The 20,589-nt window shown below is 38.7% G+C and overlaps 1 protein-coding gene across 2 annotated transcripts in view; it reads left to right on the top strand.

Moving 5' to 3' along the window:
- The window catches only part of CPQ (carboxypeptidase Q), a 170,540-nt gene that overhangs the window by 25,547 nt on the left and 124,404 nt on the right, over positions 1 to 20,589 (top strand). For both annotated transcript variants that reach the window (XM_074898671.1, XM_074898672.1), the window contains exon 3: positions 9,334 to 9,541. In XM_074898671.1, the coding sequence (XP_074754772.1) occupies positions 9,334 to 9,541 (208 nt within the window). The remainder of the gene's footprint in view (positions 1 to 9,333; positions 9,542 to 20,589) is intronic.

The following is a 20,589-nucleotide window of genomic DNA, read 5'->3' as shown; positions in this document are numbered from 1 at the left end:
GAGAATTGCAAGGTGTGCTGCTCAGAAAAGCGCCTGTCCTAAAACTCACGCTCATCCCAAACACAGAATAAAAAAATATGTGGTTAGACTATTAAAACCACCATCTCATCACTTCTGAGGAATTCATTCCCAGATCTGCTCTCTGCTCTAACCAGCAATTGTCACTGTGCCCTATTCATGGGAAAAAGGGATAGGCGGCTGCCCTAAATCACATCAGAAATATTTGAACAATTTCCCACAGTGAGGGAATATCAGCAGTTCTGATTTGTCTCGTTTTTGCAGAGAACTCGTGGGAGTGTGAGTCATCCTGCAATCAAAGAAACACAATTCAGTATGAGATTCTTGATGTTGATTCTCCTGGCATTGTGCTGCTGTTGCTGAATGGGATTAAACTAAGGAGATCTACCGCTGCTATGCTGAGCTTTGCCAGAAGGACGTGTTAAAGGCTGGGGACTGGTTTTCAGATGTTGGCTTCATGAGCTGGCCATTGGTGCCTGGATTCTGCCCAGGGGCAAAGACATCCTTCAGAGCTGCCTCTAAAGTGAACTGTACAGGAGATCCCTGAAGGTGTTTGGTATTAGCTTGACAGATACTGTGCATTTTAAATCAGTTTTCCCATTAAGGATATGTTTCAGACCTCTCAGTTTACAAACCACTCTCTCTGTAGAGCCCTGACAGATAGCTTCTTTGACACTACTGATGCCTGCTTAGAACCAGAGGACAGCACTGGCTAGACTTTCTGTCTTTTAAGTCTGAGGATAGGGTTAATACAAGAGGCAGTTGACTCCCCCATCCCAGCAGGAGGTACAGGAGAACTTTTCTTCCTTTCTCATCCTCTCGGTTATCTCCTGTATTCTCTCTCCCACTATGTGCCCCCAGGCTTGAGACCTGATGAGCTAAGAAAATAGGAAGCATTGGCAGAAACTTAAAATGTTGGTTCTTTCTGGATGTGCTTAATGTTTCATGTTTGACTTGGTGGCTTTGGTGCCCTCAGAGCTCCACCTGGAGCTCAACTCCCTGAGCTAGTGCTCTGAAGGGCTCTTTATTACACAGCAGTAGCCTAACAATGGTTAGAAACCTGGCTTTGGATGTTGGAAATTCAGGGTTTATTTTCCTTTCTGTCCACGGAAATTCACACCAGTGTTTCCTAAGAGTGACCCAATGGCCAGAGCACATGCTGAGGCTGCTCATTTCCAAATGCTTTCCATTTTGGCATACACCATGTGAGTATGGAAAAATATTTGTGATTCTTTGGGGCAAGAACAGGAAGCCTTAAATAGTAGCAATATTTTAGCCATGGAGCCCAAGCCAGCATTTACTCCAGGATACAAAGTCTCTTCCTGCAGGTCTTCTACCTAATCCATGCATATGGGGTTGAAAACATTAGGGGACGTGGACCGAGCTTTAACCGTTTATTGGATTTGCTGTAACTTACCCATGTTGACTCAGATGGGAATTTGGCATAGAGCTGGTTGGCTCACTTGGGGTTGAAACAGTTCTGATTATGTGCAGGAGGCTTTTCAGTACCTTGTGATCTCATGGATAAATCCATATTTCCCTATTCTTCTTTAGGACGGGGCAGCATGCCAGGATGTCAAGTTTCCAGATTCAGTCTGATCTACACAGCAAAAAGGGGCAGCACAGAAAAGATTAGATTTTTTTATTGAAGAGGAAAAAAAAGTTTTCCCTTTCAGTGTATCCCAAGATTTGAAGGTGTTGTGTCAAAGAGAAAGTTTTCACTTCCTCTGATCTCCTTACCAGGAGGGAGTTACTTTCATGCCTGTCTTAGTGACAGGGAGAGAAGAAACTTGAAACACAAAGTGGCCTGGATTTCCAGAAGTCAGCAGAGATTGAAAATGGTCACCACCTCGAAGAAATGTATTGCTGGGTAACAAACAGGATTGAATGTTAGAAAGTGCTTGGTTTAGGGAGCTGACTAACTGGAGGTTAATCGTATTTAGTCAATGTCCTTGTCTCTTTTCCAGTGTTTCAACACTGGCAAAACATACAGATATATATGTAGAGAGGCTATGTTGATTTCTGGTAGTACTGATTATATCCCCCAAATTCTGAGGAAAATAGATATAATTGTTACTTTGAGAATCCCATAATTGAAGGAAAGTAGTAGTTTAGCAGATGTTTGACCATAAAGTATCAAAGAATTTGTATTTTTTGCATGTGTTTTTAAATGCGCTTTTTTTTTTTTCCTGATGGGTGACCCTGCCCTTTCATTTTATAAAAATACTGACAAGTAGAACCAACCCAGAATGCAGCCTGTCTGAAATGCCTCCTCAAAAAAGCAACAGTCTCTGGTTTCTGTGTACTTTTTGTTGCAGCAAAACTGAAATAATATAAATATGAAGAATATCTATTGGCAGACTTATTACCAGTTTTTGTGTTGAAGTTGTGGATTTTTTTGTTTAACTACCAACAACATTTGGTCCAGTCCTGCTCTTATAGAAGGTGGTGGGAGTTTTGTCACTTAGAAAATATGAAAATAGTTCCAGCCTGTTATTTATAAAATGGGCATAATGTGCGTCTTGAGGCTGTTGAAGGTGTGTACTGTTGCTATAGGCTCACAGGCTGTTTAAGCCAGGGATGCTGCTGAGAGAAGTGATCTGGCCCCAATCCTAACGTATTTCTCTCCATTATTGACCCTTCTTTTTTATTTCTCTGTGGTGAAGTGGGTTAGGGAATTCAGCTAAATTAACAAAAGGCCAACAAAAAAGTTAATGTGTGCCAGAGGATTTACCCTTGAGTTGCCAGCATCTTGGATGCTGACCTACTGGGAGAGAAGGAGATCCTTCTGGAGGGACTTGGGTACCCCTTTTGATGAGAGGTTCACTGCTGAGAACAGGGGATGGAGAGAGTCATAGGCATGAGATCAGAGTGCACAGCAAAGCCCTCCTTCTGTCTTCACTGGATCCCTCTTTTTCTATGTGTGAGGAGCTATTGGTCCACATCTTGAGACCATGAGCCTCAGGATTGGATGCTTGGATTGTTTATTATTACTTAGAGCAACACTGCTTGCAGTAAGATAATTATGCTACTGTTTTTCTTGGAATGTAAAAGATGACGTCCATGAAGGACTTCAAATGCTGTGGTGTTCGGTGGCCCAGCATCTGGGCCAAAAGTTAATGCAGTGGCATTTCAAAGATTTAGAGATTAGGAGTAGCTGTGTGGCTTTGAGGTGGACATGCAGTCTGGGAAGGACATGGGTTCTAGTTGCTGCTTTAATGAACATTTGAGTGAACTGTACATATTGGCAATGGGTAAACATTGAATTTTCAAGTCCTGACCCTTTTCAGTGTTGCTGAGTTGAGGGTGGTTACCTCAAGGATGGTAAACCCAGCAGATGCTCCTGCCTCACACTAACAGAGGCAGGATTTGAACATAATTTTCTGCACGTATGGGGAATGCATGCACAGCAGGGTGGCACTGTCACCTTCCCTCCTGGGGGACAGCCTGCAGTGACTGGCATCTTGATAAGGAGGGAATGGTTGCCCTTGGTACTTCCTACCTTGGGCACCTGTGTGCTCTAAAACTGTTTTTTCTGGATCCTGTTCTTGGGTGTCTGATTCTTCCCAGACATTGCATTGCAAGACTGTGCCCTGTGCAAGTCTGCTTCTGGGAGAACCAGACCTGTTGCCCTGCTCTTTTGGCATCCAAGACTTCATGAAGGGTGTTGGGTCCAGCCCCATTGCTGCGAAGATTTACTGCTGCACAGTAAGGTACATGTTTTTGAAACCAAACTGTTCTAATGAGATCCAGTACTTGCTGGAAATTTTAAGTCATATTTGTCAAAAATGAAACATATAGTGTTTATTTTTCTTTGTGTTCTTAAAGAACAGAGTAATATGTTTAGTCTCTGTGCTGTGCATCAAAGCTGAATAGCTTCATATCCTTTTGGATAACTCTCCTATGTAATTTTAGTTTCATGAAGTAATTCTCTTTGCTGTTCCACAGAGTAGGTGAGGTCACATTTTCCAGAAGTATATTCAGAGTTTACAGAATCTTTCTTCCTGATAAAAGTCCTCTTCTTCTAAAATATTTAACCTTTTCTTCATACTATAATTCTTATATAAATACATATTGATATGTGTTTATAAAGCAAATGTGTTTCTAGGTGTTAAAGGATTTTAAATTTTCTGTACGTGATAATAATTTTTGAGGGAGGAAAAAAAAAAGTGATGATATGATTCTTTCATTTGCTTCAGCCTGACACTGTCTTAATTTGATGACTTCATTATGGACCCAGAATTTGGGTTTGTTTCTCTGAAAATCTTGTTGAATTAGATTGGGCATTGGGGGAAAGCTGAATTAATTTCTGGAGAGAGCTAAAAATGACATGTTTTTAAAAGAAGTAAGAAGTTGAGGGGAAAAATATTTTCTGGGCTGATTTTAGAGGATGCTGAATCTAAATAGGATATAATGCCAGGTCCCTAATCTTACTTAGCATTTAAGAATATATTTGCCTTTTCCCTCTACTCCCCAAAACCTTCTTTTCTTTGACCTGCCCCAACAACTACCATTCTTTCCTATCTCCAGCCATATTTATCTATTTTTTTCACTGTTGTGTGCGTTATTTTCTTACATCCTCATCCAGGAGTATTGATCCTGGCGCAAGCTTCAGTTCTGTGCAGGGTGATGTGGCATCCGGGATCCAAGATTGCCATTTTTACAGAACTGCACATCCTAGCTGCTACACTGTAACTTTGTATGTGCAGCTCTTTCCTGTGATGCATGCAAAAGAATTGATAGGTTCTCTGTAACTCTGTGAAAGAAGCTACATTGCAGATAGGCACAAGACAGTGTGCGTGTGGGCCTTTTCTGAAAGAAGCATGGGCATGGTACTTCAATCCTGGGGAGATGGTCAAGTCTGGAGGACAACTGGATTAGCCAGGCTAAGGTCAGAAAAGTGTGGGGCTAACACCTGCATGTGCTTATGGTCAGCATGGAATACAGTATACCTTGTTGCAGCAGCTTACAGGCTAAAATAGCTTGGTGGGAGAGCTGAGATGGAAATGGAGAAATCTGAGAAGTGGCAGCCATCCGGTAGACAAGAAATGAGGGTGGTCTTATGTCACTGCTCTGTGAGGCAGAGCTGGAATCATCAAGTAGGCTTCAAGGCTTCATGTGCTGCTCTTGTAGTGTGTTGCTGCTCATACTCTGTCTTATTCCTACCATGAAAAAGTGTATTGATTTCCTGGTCCTGGTGTCCTGATGCCTGGTTCTGATGAATGGGGAGGTAGCACTCTGTCTCCCTCTGGGTCTCATGACTGTAGAGGCCAGGACGTGTTTCAGATATGTTCTTCCTCAGTTTCAAAATCTTCACCAGTATCAGAACAATTAGATGCGTTGTTGAATTTTTGTGTTGATAGTTCAGGCACTATTTTATGCTTAGGATGCAGAAATTTTAAACATATAACACACAAGGAAGTCTAGCGGAGACTTAGTTGATGTAGTTTCCAGCTTTGCTTTGTCTAGGCCTAAAAATACCGCATTTCAATGGTTTTAAGCAAAAATTGCCTTGCCTGTCGGATTATTTATTTGACAGTGGCAGCTTCAGTGCACGTGGATCAGCAACATCACTGTTCTGTAGTGTGATTTGTAAGAGAAATCATAATTCTTATGTTAAATGAAGTTTGGAAGGTACATAGAAGTAAGTTGTTCACTTCCTGTTATTGAAAAAAATTGTCAAATTAATGATGGCAGCATTTGGCTTTGTAACTAGATCTCCAAGGGACTGATGCTGTTAACTGGATGACAAAAATGACACTGGGGGGAAAAAAAGAAAAGAGTAAGACCATAATTGGATGATAAGGATATTAGTGTCCAGTAAGATGAAACAGTATGCAAATTATATTTTCTTCTGGCTTTGCTAAATTCTTCTTTTAATGAAGCAACTAACAAGGTTGAATTTCTGTGTGTTTGTGAGTTGAGTGTTTCTAGTATAGTAATAAATAAAAACAATAGAGACTGGGTTCCCAAATCTCAGGAATTCCTGTTACTTGATGTGGTATAGCCTTGCCATGTCTTGCCCTGTTGTGGCCAAGAACAGCAACAGTATTCTGTATGAAGTTTTCTTGATGTTTTAATAGAGATTCATCATTTTTTAAAATCTGATAATAAGGTAGATTTTCATTTTTTTTCTTACTCTTCTCTGAAACCTGTTCCCAATACAAACAGATGCATAGGTCCAGATACTAAAATGGCTTAAATATTCACTGCTTTTAAACTTGGGGAGAATAAGTTATCTTGTGAGGAATTCCCTTTGAACTAATCTTCTGGCATGATTGTTGGCAGGTAAGCAGGTGCTATGAGGTAACTTTCCAGACAGAATTGTTCATGCCAAAAATCAGACTTCTGATGTATGGCAATGTTGCAGACAGCTGATTTACGGGTGCTTATATATATATATATGTATATATATAAAACCCAGGACTTTCTATAGCTAATAAAAAGTCACTAATCAGTCTTGCCTTCCGCCTGTGATGGATTGTAGACTTTGCTAATGTCTACCACATGATTTATTTCAGCTGGCAGTGTGATCATCACAGCCGTGGCATATCCAAGTGTTTAGATAGAAATGTACATTTCTAGGTACAGAGGACTTTGTAATACATAATTTTTTTTGGTAATTGAAAGTTGCCTGCTTGTTCCCGCCATTAACACCCTTCGTGTACCTTAATTCTCAGAAATGACAGGGTACAATTTACTGTTTAATTTGAGAAATGAGAGGAAACCCATAGTGCTACATAGATTCTTTTGCTCACTGGCTCAATCCAACAATATCTATAATATTTCACATGGCGAGAACAGATAGTCTTCAGCTTCAGCCCAGTTTATCATGTTCATAATTCTATCTTCTACGCTTCAAGCCCTTTACTTAGCTAATTCCCCGAATGCTCTGTATTCATCTTTTGGACTGTGTGGGTTGTAATCTTTACATCTTGCTTAAGTAAGCAGGCAGTCCAGCTCCCTCCTTACATGGGTTTTCTGAAGACTCTGTTCAATAACACACACAGACAAGCTCTGGATCAGATAACGATAGAAATAAGAAAGATACAGAATTGCTTTCGACATGGGAAGCAGAGCCAGGAGGCACTGAATTGGTAGGAGATGCTAGGGGTGCAGTTTTGTTAATTTGTTAAAGGCTCAGTAAGGTGAGGCGTTTCCCATTTTTAAAAGGAATAACTCATTCCCCTTAAACTGATAAACTTGGGGTTTTTGTTTCATTTCTCCCTTTTGCACAGGAGATCTTAGGGTAGTTTGTGTATGCATGTCCACATATTTGTTTAAGATAAATATTGCTCTTGTCTCTTAAATAGGTGAAACTGAAATGGTGTAAAATGGGACTAAAATTCAAATGAGTCATTGAATTAGTCAGAAGTTACTCAAGAGGGAAGCTTTACTTTGTTATGGAAAGCACTGTAATCAATGCTTCATGTATACTGTGCTGTCATTTCATTAAACTTGCAGGGAGAACCTTTGTTTTGTTTTGTCAAAGGATGGCTTTATTTAGCTTTGGGAGCATTCAGAAGTAGAGATACTGAGCTGGAGTTTGCAGCTCTGTGTTCTTTCCCTTAGCTTTAATTTCCACAAAGCTCACTGTACAAATTCCTGATGCCTGTTGTCTACAGAGGGCCATAAAAGTACTTCTCTGTGATATTTCTTAGGGATTATAGATAGTTACTAGCTGTCTGTAGCATTCTTTAAAAAACATCCAGAGTTGGTGTTTATTCATTAATGCAATAAAGTCAAGAAGAGTTACACTCCTTGCTTCCCTTGACAAACAGTCACTAATACAACGTGTGCCCTTCCAGTGCCTGCTGCATGATCCAAGTGCAGCATTGGGGAGAGCTAATATGAAATACGGATTGCAGTATCAACCTACTGAGACTATGACTTTTCTTGCGGAAAACAAAATTTTTCAGATACCTGGCTTTATTTCCAGTGGCACAGCTCCATACCCAGAATGATCCTGTTGCGGGGATGCTCCTTAGGTAGGCAGCTGAACCTGCAGTTCATCTGGAGTCTGTTAGCACACTCTCTCTCCTACCTGCCAACAGCAACTAGTAAAATTTGAAGGTGATTCTCTGGTTTGTCTCTTTGTGCCTCTTTCTGTAAAGCTAAGAGTCTGAACATTTATTCAGTTAAAATTTTTACACCTCTCATGCTAGGTTAGTTCTGTATCTAAAACTTACAGGCTTTTGCTGTAGCAGTAGATGTCTCTTGCCCTCTTAGTGGTGCACTGTTAAGGAATGAAACTTTTTTTTGTGTGAAATAGTTTCTTTAAGGTTTTGAAGTGTATTATAGTTTGATCTTAAAGGAGCCATGAGCCTGGATACACAGGTGCTGGAAGAGGTGATCTTCCTATTTTTCTATCAGTTCTTCTCATGTATTACAGTCTCAGATATAAGCCTTTGAAATCTTCTCCAAATAATTCTTACATCACAAAAAAAAAAAAAAGAAAGATGACTTCAAAGGAGTAACAGTTTCTTCTTAAAAACATGATAGTTTGACAAATTCTTGCTAGACGTTTGTTACTAGTTTTAGTTTTCACTGACATATTTTGTGGCTTTTAGGTGAAACGTACAACACTAAAATTTTAGGCATCCATTACTTTTTCAATATTTAGAAGAAAAGTACCAGCCCATGTTGTTAAGCAGTTTCTATTTATCTCTGTAACCAATCAACAAAATTGCATTTTAAGGATAGTGGTCATTTTAATTAATTACTTTTAAAATGCTATGAAATATAGTAGAACTGTGGTATTCTCCTGAATTAAACATGAAGATTTTTAAAAAATTTGTAAGCGTACTGCAAAATTTGTTCAAAACTGCAAAGCTTTAATTTAATTTCATTTATGGATTAAATAATTTTGTGTTTCAGTCTAAGAATACGTGCTTCCACTTGTCTTATGTTGTTTAGCAACACATCAGAACAGTTCCATGAAAGGACTACTATCTTTTTTACTAATCCCATAGGCAGCTTTTGCAAATGTTTTTGTACTATAAATGATTGCAGTGAGGCATTAAAGCACATTCAGAGAACAGAATTCCCCCTGTGTATCCTTCTTGCCCTTCAAGTTATGTTTGAATACCAGCCTGATAGCATGGTTTGCAGAACTGTGTGTGCTTGGTTCAGGGTGCTATTGTAGCTATTTAGTACCAGTTCCTAATGAAGCATTTCACATAGTTTTCTTTTGCCATTAGGAAGTTAAATCTGATTTCCTGTATTCACAGTCCATGCTTGTCTGTCTGTTAAAACTGGCTGTAGGAGAGTTATAGGAAAGTGATGTTAAAGACACTTGTAATACTTTCTTTTCAGGAATTACAGCGGAAGTTATAGTGGTAGCCTCTTTTGATGAACTGCACAAAAGAGCTCAGGAGGCCAAGGGGAAGATTGTTGTCTACAATGAACCTTTCATCAGTTATGGTGAAACTGTGCAATACAGATCACAGGGAGCAGTGGAAGCTGCTAAAGTTGGAGCAGTGGCATCCCTCATTAGATCCATTGCTTCTTTTTCTATTCATAGGTAAGCATTTTTCTTTTTCTTACATTTTAGCCTTCAGTTCACATGTCATTTCTGGGCAGACATTTTTATCTCTATGACTTAAACATTGCCAGTTACAAGTGGGTGTTCGGTTTTGAAAGTATTGGCTGCATAATAGCTTTTTTCCCTTGTGCTTTGTCATTTTTTCAAAATGTTTTCATATTTTGTTACTGATCCAAATTCTGTATGATATTTGTTTTGAAGAACTTCCTGCATTCTCAAGGCTGCCATAAATATTCTGAGATCAACAAAATCAAATGTCTTTGACAACATGTACCAGACTGTCAGCGATGATATGAACTGGTTATTCTATATATTTGTCTAGAATATAATTTACAGTTTTTATTGTATTGGTTATTTTCCTAGCATGAAGCTGACTTGTCCTAGATAAAGGAATAGCCTGCTTAATCATCAATGCATAATCATTTAGAACACTTTAGCAGTAAGGTTTGTAATTCTCATGCTGCTTTTAAAGTAAGGTCAGTTGAAATACTATTTTTTTATTAAATGTCAGTATTTTTAGATGTCTTAATATGTTATTTATCATATATAGTGTTACATTGCTAAAATGAGCTTTTTTTAGTTTTCTGATTGGTAATAGAATTAGTTATTTTATCTGGTCAGTTTTTCAATTCTGAAAGCTTACACTTGAAATCCTCATCTATTGTGAAAAAGACTAGTTGAGGCATAGAGAGGAAATGAAGTCGAGTCCAGCCATAAGGTAAAAGGGTGACACAGTTATTGGTGAGCTTAATGCCTGCAGTGAACTTTGGATAGTAGCCTGCTGGCTGCAGTGAGAGTTGTGGGCATTCAGGCCTAGACAGCAGAGCTGGACTGAAGACTGCAGACAGAACAGATCCATCTCCCTGCCCACCCTCCTGAACCTGGGCTGCAGCCTGAGCAGGAATGGCAGGGATTTTAAGTGATGCCAGACACGAAGCTTGACTGCTTAAACTGTACAGCTGTGTTAATAAAACATGCAGTTTATACGAGAGGTTCTGTATGTTGTACCATTGTGGGGTTGGGGTTTTTTTTTTGAAAATAAATGTACAGGTCATTTATTCCTCCCCCTAGTTGCCCAGTAACTCTTTAGCCACAGAGTTATCGGCAGTAGCTAACTGGACCTTGAATGTGTGCCACATCATAAGCTGGAATTGTGCCCTGTTTAGATAACACCATGGTTTCTTTTTGATCTCTGTTCCTAGGTTTTCTTTCTACATAAATATAGGCTGGTAGGTGGGAAGGGACAATATGGCTTTGGGTCTTACTTGAAACTGGAATTGGGTGGGACAGGCACTTGGAAGCATGCTTGATTCCACCATTTCTGACAGAACATAAGTGGTCACATCTCAGCAGTATGGGAAGTGCGCAAGCATCACCATTTGCGATGCTTCAAAAAGTCTGAGACATGCAGTAATGCCAAGTAACTGTATTGGATCATTGCAGAAGACAGCTCTGCTGCCAGTGTAGTTGCTTGATTGCATTTTTATATGCTAGTATTCCCCTTAGGAAGCCAACATTACCTGTTTAAAATGCTTTCTCAAAAATAAAGTACTCTGAATTCAGATAATATCCAAACTGTACTAGTATATTTCTTGATGCCCAACAAATGTGATGTTTATGATATATTTTCCAATACATATAATTTTCTAATGAAGTTCATAATAATGGAGCAATAGTAGAATATGTTTCAAAAACAGATTTATAAAAATTTATATGGTTTCAAAATAGTCTTGGCATCATCAAAGAATATTGCAATTTGTAATCTGGTGATTATCTGAAAACCAGAAGACGATCTATTCCGTCCTTAGTTCTGGTGCCCTGCAGAGGTGTTCATTTGAAAGTAACTCTGTGTCTTCTGTTTGCCAGACTATTTATGGAAGTGCATTTCAACATGTAATGGAAAATTTAGAGATGAGGAATAGAGGTGGAGACTGAAGGTAGTAAAGCCTTTTTGTTAGGTCTGGGTACTGGCATTACAGCTGTTTCAGAATTGAATGAAAAGAGTGGAGAAACAGATGCCAAAAGCATGTTTGTTTAGAAGTACTGAATCCTTAATTGAGGTTGAAAGCTGAGGTGTCATTCCCAAAAGCAATTTCAAATTTAGATGCTACCAGGAAGCATTTTTTCATTAAATGTACTTTCTGTCCTGTCTTTGTTTACCTTCACTTAGGGTTTTTTTGGGTGTGGGAGGGGCTGGTTAATCAATTTTTTCAGGAATACAGGTATTCAGGTCCAGTCTGTCCCTTTTGCCACTCCGTGATGCCTAGATCTGTTTGTCTTGTATTAGAAATGACCTATCAGAAAATAGGTATTGCTGTAGGCAGGGGGGATTTTCTTATCTCCATGCCTTCTAGTTTTCTCTTAATCACCAGCTGTGTGTGTCTCCTTGTCTGTTCTACACATGTCCTGTGCTGGATGGACTCCATGGTGCTTCTTTTCAATCAGTGTCTGGGGCACTGTTTGTTCAAGTTGTTTGCCTTTTTGATTGACTGATGGGAAATACTGCATTGTTGCAGGGAGTAGCATGTTAGAAGGGTGAGAGATGAAAGGTAAAAAGTTGATAAAAGACTTCTAAGTGTTGTGAAAGTCTTGCGTTCTTGTAATTTGCATACCGCTGCTTTGTTGACCAGAACCTTTACTTCTTGGGCCTGTGTATTTACATGTGCACCTATAATATGAATAACTGCTAATGGTATTGTGGCAGTTCTCCAAAACATTCTGGAAACGTCACAGAAGGTATCCTCCTTCTGATAACTGCACTATCCCTCTTTCCTCGGTGAATGAAGGGTAGAACATCACAATTTTCCCTAAATTGTATCAGCTTTGGTGTTGGTTGTTTGGTTTTGTTTTGTTTTTTTTTTAAGAATTCAACCCTTTTTTGGACAGGACGTCGCTTACTATTGTTTGCTTACACTATTTGCAATGAATTAAGCTGGCTGGAACAATGGAAGCCACTTTGTGGTGTGATTTCTAGGTGATCTTGCAATGTGAATAATATTAATAGGTTAAAACAAGGTACTTTCTAGTAGATTAACATTTTAGGATTATTAGGGCTGATTATTAGATCTTACTGACAAGACAGAATTGGTAAAGTCACAGCATTAATTAAATCAGTATTCTCTTGCTGACAGCGTGATGGCCATTTCTTGTTCCAGGGATGGCAAGTGGCTGCCACATTGTCAAGGGCAAAAAGAGTGAAGGGAACCTTTGAGTAGGGATTATGTGGGCAGTTTATTTTTCTTGAAGATTTGGTAGCATAGCTGTGGAGTGAATGAAACTGCTTTGGGACCCAGGCATCCCAACTCTGAATGAGGGCAAGAAAGGATGGACTTGGATATACTCAGGAAAACTCATTGCTGTGTTTATGTTAGGGCTCATGCCAATTCATCAGTGACAGTGAAGGATTAATTTATTTAGGACAGAAATGGTAAGTGAAAAGGAAATAAAATTAGCAAGAGTATCTCCCTTGGCCTGTGAAGAGATGACAGTAGTTATATGGTGGGTATTACCATGTTGGTGGCAGTTGTGGCCTTGTCCCCTTATTGTGTTAGAGTCAAATAATTCTCTTGCTACTTTACAGATATCATGTAACAGTGGGTTTTGTTACTTAGAAGAAAGTCACTATAACAGGTAGGTAATTTTCCCTGCCCTCCCCCCACAAATGGTGTGTTTATGACAGCCTTCTTCCCAGTAACAATTTCCTGAAGCACTGGCGATTTGATGGTGAAAACATTTAAACATAGATATTAGGAGTTAAGAATAACAGAACTATTTTTAATGAACCTTCTCAAATAACACATATTACTGTAGTCAGTCAACAGTACCCATAGTATTTTGCTTTTTGGAGAAATCCAGATGTTGACTTTTTTTAGCTTTAATAGCTTGACTGTGCTGTGATTAATGGTCTTGTACAATTTAAAGTAATACATACACTTATTGTTGAGTACAATAAACTGATGAGTATTTCCCAGTGTGTAGTGGATGTTTTTACAGGAAAAATACTCAATTTACAAGGCATGGTTAAAAATGTGGTTGTAATAAGCTAGCCATAAGTCTGGGTTTTTTTGCTTCCTAGCTGTAATTTTATGAACATTTTATATAGATAAAAGGTATCCTTTAGCTGTTGAAATGGTCCAGTATTTATCCTGTGGTGAAGGTACCCTTATCAGTCTAAAACTGTAAGTCTTGTTCAAGAACCACAGATAAGATAAAGTCGTAACACTTTGTCTTGTAATAATAACCCCTTTAAGGGCTCTAGAAAGGAGCAAAATCAAGTGTTTTTCAAGAACTCAAAATGTTCCCCAGAATTCTCAGAGATAAATGCCAAGAACCCAATTATTATTTTTCTAAATGCTGCAGAACAGTATATAAGAAATGTAACAGGGAACATATTGCAAGGCCAGAATAAGGAGTACTTTGACCCGGTCTGGAGGCTGTTAACAAGGACACATACTTGGTCAAATTATTCTCTTTTTGGACTGAATTCATCATCTTATCTGAAGTAAATAATTTCCTTCAGTTTCTCTCCCTTTCTTCAGGCTACAGGTGGCCAAGACACAATGTCTACTTGTGAAGCTCTAGTAACTCTAAGCAAAAGCTGTGTCTGGATGAGAGCTGAATTCATAAGTGTCAGGGTGCAGCTCAAGATTTATGGCAGAGGTTGCGTGGATAGCCTGAGCAGATGCGTACGACACAATTAAGCGCAGGCATGCCAGGGCTTGAATATAATTTCATGTAATATATGTGAGTTTGAAAACTGTGCTTTTCCTTTATCTTAATTTCCCCTTTTTGTGTCCTCACTTGATTTATTTTCTTCTACTATTTGTAGTCATGTATACCTTTTTGTATATACATTGTACTCTCAAATACATTTTCTTTTCCTCTCCTGTTTTCTCTTTTATTCTTCACTGCTTTGTAAACAATTCATTCCCTTCTCAATCTCACTGACAATGTATGTGAGTTAGTGTCATTTTTCAGTTCTCAGGTGCTAGCACACCTGCTTTCTTACATTACTTCTTTCTAATGCTTGGTCTGCTGCCTTCAGTTCTAGATGTGAGACTTGCCTGCTAAGGAGAGCTTCCTCCTTTCCCTAAAACTCCATGTCTAAGTAAAGTAAGGGCTTATTCACATTGGTAGTGGCAGAGATACTCATCTTCTGCTCATTCTGCCAAGTTTTCTGAAATCTGGGATGGTACAGTAGTTTTGGTAGGATTTGTTTTGCTTTTATTTTTTTTTTTTTTCTAGTAAAGTAGTGCATCTGGCCTTTAAAACTGATGTTTTATCCTTGAAATACTGTATCCTCTGGTTGTGTCATGATCCCTAAAGGCTCCTTTCCCTCCTGTTCTGCCCCTCCTTCCACAATGAATGCCAGTATACCTAATATTTTGCTACCATCGTACAAGTCTTTTTTTCTTATGACCCGTTCTGCTGTCCATAGTGGGGGAGCAGTGTTGTGTCCATGTGGGATTGTATTTCAGCTGGTAAGCGCTGCCTAAAACTTTGTGAGTGTGAGGGCAGTTGTCTGTTAATACAGGACTTGACATGACCTGAACCCAGCCTGCTCATGAGCTGTAGGTCAGATCCCTGATAGTCTCTATTGCTCTGTGTGCTTGTTGTCTAGCTAAGCAGACCTATATTCCCTTCCATGTATCATAAGCTGGGAGTCAAGTGGCTAAGACAGGTCACTTTGCCCTAGAAAGCTGCCCTTCTTGCGCATTAAATGTCCTGGATCACCGACTATTATTTGCAGTAAAAAAATCTTGACCTGTGTCTAAATTTCTAAAACTTAACCTACATCCTAAAATAATTTCAGGAGCTCTTCATCTAACTGCTTTATTTTTACTGTCTTCTTTTATTTTGGTTATTTAATAAACAAAACAATTGCTGTGAACAAGTGAGCCTATGTTAGGACAAAGGAGGAGTTGGGTTTGTCATCGTTTTTTCTTCAGTAACACCATCTGTTGTAGCATGGGACCGGTCATCCAGATTGCTGCTCAACTAAAAAAAAATTAGCATTCCTCAGGCATCTAACTAAGATTGTTCACTGCCTCTGGCACCCATTGAAAGGCAATGAATGAAATTGGTTTATATGTACAAAATGGAGTAGGAGTTTTTGTATAATTAGGTTTTGCAAGTTTTTGCTTCACTTCCCTCTTTTCTCCCAGCACTCATATGCACCTTTTTCTGACCTGCCTATACCACGCTGGTGACTGTGTGATTTTCTAGGCTCCTGAAGCTGTGCAGCCTCAGTGGCATATCTGTCCATGTTCAGGGGCTATCCTGGCTGATGCTCACAGGATGCATAGCTGGAGAGAAGCCAACACATAACAACTTTGGCCACATGTACAAGCTTAGTGTCCATGAGCTGCCAGTGCTGTGGGTGCATTTGAATTTTGGTCCTCCTCTACAAGTGCTCTGTCAGTTCAGGAATTTGCAGTTTGGCTTTTGGCCTGTTAGCGCATGTGATATGTGAGTTAATTTCCTGCAGTTCTGTTGAGTCCTCTCAATTTGTTGTTTGCTTCTAATTAAGTTAGCTTTGGGCTCTCAGGTCTGCAGCGGTGGGATGTATTTTAGTCCATCTGTAAACCTGCTTCCTTGTTTTTTAGTTAATGAGATAATCTTGTGTCTTGTTCTCTTGGGATTAGGGAAAATATTTTACTAGTTTTCCAAACTTTTTCCTTGTCTAATTGCAAATAATTTTTGCATCTTTCAAAACAAAAATACTTGTGCTGCAATGGAGTTTTCCCATCTGATGATATAAGTAAAGTAAAAATCACTTTAAAAAAAAAAATAAATAAAGCTGCAACTATAGATTAGAGGTGCAACAGCTGAGACTGGGCATTTATTAGCAGTTGATGCTAGGTGCCCTTATTGAGCACGTCTTCTAGTTTAGGTCACTGGTGCTCAGAGACTGCTTGGTGATTGAGCAGCAAGGATTTGGGGAGGTTCACTTCAAAAGCTCATTCTTTATTCAAACTAAAAGGCTGATATGGACATACCATGTGAGACCTTTAAGAAAGTCACATCATATGTATAATAATTTAAACTGTTTATGATGTAATTTCTGTTGTTAGTGGCCAGATATGTGCCATCTGTGATATGAAGATTCAGTTCAGCAGAGCAGGCTGTGGCTCTTGATTATCAATTCCAAGGGGGAGCACAGGGACAGACACAAGGCTTTCTGTAATTCGAGGAAGACAAACTTAAGGATACTTACTGCATGTCAGCGAAGTAGGTCTCCTTAATGCTGATGTGTACGTAAAATCAAATAGTATTATTGAAAACTTCTTGATAGAAATGGCTAAACCAGATTGTCTTTTTGTCAAGAAAAATCACTAGGGAAGATCTGTTTTGAAGGGAAAAAGTTACTGGGTTAAGTTTCCAGAAATAACGTTTTTCAAAGGATGTCTGGGGCACAAGACATTTCTCTAAGTGTAAAAGTAAAATATTTCTATATTTACTGAATAAAAAAATCTACTTCATTTACCTTCTTTTTTTCCCATTTCATGTGACAGTGCTAAGATGGTATCTGGAATTTTCCTTAACTGCTTGTAATACTATATTCTTTGGTCCTGGTGCATAATATTATGAGCAGTGTCACCACTCCTACTTCCAGAGAGCTAACTCTTGTTGGAAGAACTGAAAATAAAGAGTTTGTCTATATTATATGTGGGTCTGATGCCTTCATTTATTTACTCAAGAGACTTTGTTTGCTCATTACCATCTTCCAGTGACAGAGCACCTGTTCTTATTATTTCCTTGTTGTGTCCCTAGCATGGTAGTTTTATGTATGCAGGGTGAAGTGGTGAATGTGTGTATTGAAGAGTAATTTTCTTTCAGTGGAGAAGAGATTGCAATTGTGGTCAATTTTAGAACTGATCTCTGAGGGAACTGGAAAACTGATGAACCTGATTCTCCCCTCTGATATCGTGTGTGCTTGTTTTGACACTGTAGAATTGTTATAAAAATAGTCTCGTTCTGAGTAGGCAGGATCTTCTGTCTGCTTTGTGCAGGCTTGGGGAACATGTGAGACATAAAGGCTTCAGGAAGCTGGATGATAACTCTAGAGATGTTACAGTAGTGCTGTAGCATGACTGAAGAAATCAGGAAGCACCACTGATTATTTGTGAACACTTTTCACTTATGGGATTAGTATAGCAGCAAGAATTGTTTATAGGAAACATCTCAATGAGAAACTGTCGTAAGGCAATATCCTGTGGCAATAGGATACAGCAATATTGTCTTCTTTTCTACTAAGGGACCAGGAACCAAGGATAAAACCCATGTTTGAGGTGTAACAAGAGGAAATAAGAGCAGACGATGTTTTATAAGTCTCTGGTGAGCTCGTGGAAGATTCTAGTTATGTTTCATAGTGCTATGCATGTTGTCTTGCTGCCCTTAGAGATATGAACTGGTGGTGTGGGATTTATTTTCCTGCCCTGCACTTAGGGGCTTTCTCTCCAGGATGTCTATATATGTTATTGACTGACAATTCATTTTTACTTTGCTTCCTGTGTTCCCGGAAGGCCAACATGCCAGACTGCATTCTGCAGCACTCACCTATGGGCAAATCCTAGCTATCAGCAAGAGAACTTAGATGTCACTGGAAGAAATGGAGCCTGTGCTTTTGGAGATGATCATATTGTACAGTGGGTTCTTGCTATTTGAACAGTGATTAAAGAGTCAAATTTCAGGTAACTTCATAACAGTGAGAAATCTGTAGATGATGTTTCTTAAGTTCCAATCTCTCTTTGGCTTTTGCCAAACTTTTTGCCTCTTTTTGCTTTGAACTGCATCGTTCTGTTTCTTTTTCCAGTAGACAGGGCTTCCTGTGACATCTGAAACCTCTGGGTAATTTCATACATCTAGTATATTTGTTTTCTTACAAAGTCAGTAAAATGCTGATGAGACTAACAAGGGCTTTCTCTGCCTCCTCCTAGTTTTGGCTATTCCTGTTCAGGAATACATTAATGTAATTGGTAAGAGTTTCATCCATTTAGTGTCTAGTAATATAAGCAGTATCCTGTAATTTTGGTAGAAGCAGGTGAAGGGTTAGTAGTATAATATCTTTTGTCAACAGACTCTTGTCCAGAAGGATGCTGTGAGGGTAATAGTCCTTCTGAAATCCTCTCTTCCTCACCAATAGCTTCCCAAGGAAAACTTTTATCAATGTGTAGTATTCAATATTTTTTTCCTTCTCTTCAAGCCCACCCGCTCTCCTAACACTACTCACACGTTTTGTTTGTGGCTAGATGGCTACCCATATAATGAATAACATATTTTAACTGTGGTCTTATTCGGGTGCCATGATTAGATTTGGTAATATTCTGTCTGGCATTGGTAAGGTTTAAAGGAACAGTTTTTTTCTGCTTTGCATTACTGGTTCATGTGTATAAAGATGCTGGACATATAAAACTGCCAAGTCTTGGGTTTCTTGTTCTGATCTTTAAGGAGTTACAGCTGTGCTTGCTGTGGGTTGAGCACTGGGAACTTCAGAATTTTTTCATTATTTCCTGTTTCACCGTAATCAGCTCCGGCTTTCTTCGGTGCTACCAACCCCTTCTGAGTCTGTATGAGGTGCTGTGCCTATGAAAGCTGTGTTAGCAAGTTCAGAACTATTTGACTTGATTGTAATGTCTTGATCCATCAATTGCAGGTTCTGTTTTAATGTTCTCACAATATTCAGTTTTCTTCATTACACTGATAACATGTCTCATTAGTATGTGGCAACCATAAATGTAGAGGATTGAAGGAAAACCTAACAACGAAAATGCAGATAAAGATTACAGAGAGGTATCTGAGTAATACAATGCCAATGGATTATTTTCAAAAGTGATGTATTTATTTTCAGCTGCTGATAAGATCTGAGAAATATGTGGACTGTCATTTCATTTCTCTGTAATTCTCTGTGTTTTTTCTGTGTAAGTGCAGCACTGAGGACTTTATCTGGAGTGTTCATCTCAGGAGCATGTGAGCACATGGCTCTGGACAACCAGAAGAGATTAAATAGTACCAGAATGGTTGTGCCAGAATGGTACAGAATTGGTGTTTGGGGTATCCTAGCCTAATACTCTCCTTTTTTCATTTAAAAAAAAAAAAAAAAAAAAAAGAGAGAGTAAAAGTTCTGTTTCTTGATGTATTCTAGGATTAACTCCATTAATTTCAAGTTACACAGCAACTCACTTTTAAATTTTGGTCCAAGCAATGCTGAAACAGCTTATACAGAAGTCTACTGTATAACTTCATCTTGCATATCTAATTTTATTATTTTCATGTCTTATAATTGGTTTTCCAGTTTGTACTTCCCACGAAGTATTGTTTCTACTTCCTGTATTACTCAAGATGCATTTTCAGAATCTATTTGGTATTGTTCTTAATCTGATATTGTTACTAAAAATTATCAACATATTACAGAACAGTTTTATCATGTATATATTAAAGTTTTATTTATGAAATATGTTTTATCTGCTTTAAAACATGTGAAGTATTTTTTTCAAGGTTTACTGGTGATTTCCAAAAGTGAACGCAGGTTTATGTAGGGACTCTGGATGGCTTTATGTGCTTCAGAATCTCATGCATACCACAAAATGTTTTATTTTGATATGTAACCTTTTATGTCGTGTAAAACAAAGAGGCAGACAAATCTAGGTGCCATTTAAAAAATATACTTAATATGCTAGCCAACTGTTAATATCTCTGGTTTATGCCCCAGGCATGCATAGGATTTGGAAAGGCTAATTGTTTTCTTAAACATCTGAGCAAATGTGTATGGTTTTCTCCAACATATTATGTTTTCTCTTTACAAGAATGCTTGCATTGTTTTTCAGGGGGTAGGGGGCCTCTCATTTTTGCTAGTTCTTCCACTTCCCACAGTCTTGCTTGTGGCTTGTCCATATGGTAGGGTATTTCTGTGTTATTTCATTACATGTCTTCACATAGGATAGCCTCACCCTGCTGTGTTAGCTCTACTGTGATGTATGTCAGGCATTTAAGTATGATGAGCTAGACCTGTTTGTGTGATGAAACCC

This window comes from Athene noctua, chromosome 2 (genome assembly GCF_965140245.1).
Source record: "Athene noctua chromosome 2, bAthNoc1.hap1.1, whole genome shotgun sequence".
Taxonomy (NCBI): Eukaryota; Metazoa; Chordata; class Aves; order Strigiformes; family Strigidae; genus Athene; species Athene noctua.
The sequence above is the reverse complement of the archived record's forward strand: the minus strand, read 5'-3'. Positions and strand labels throughout refer to the sequence as shown.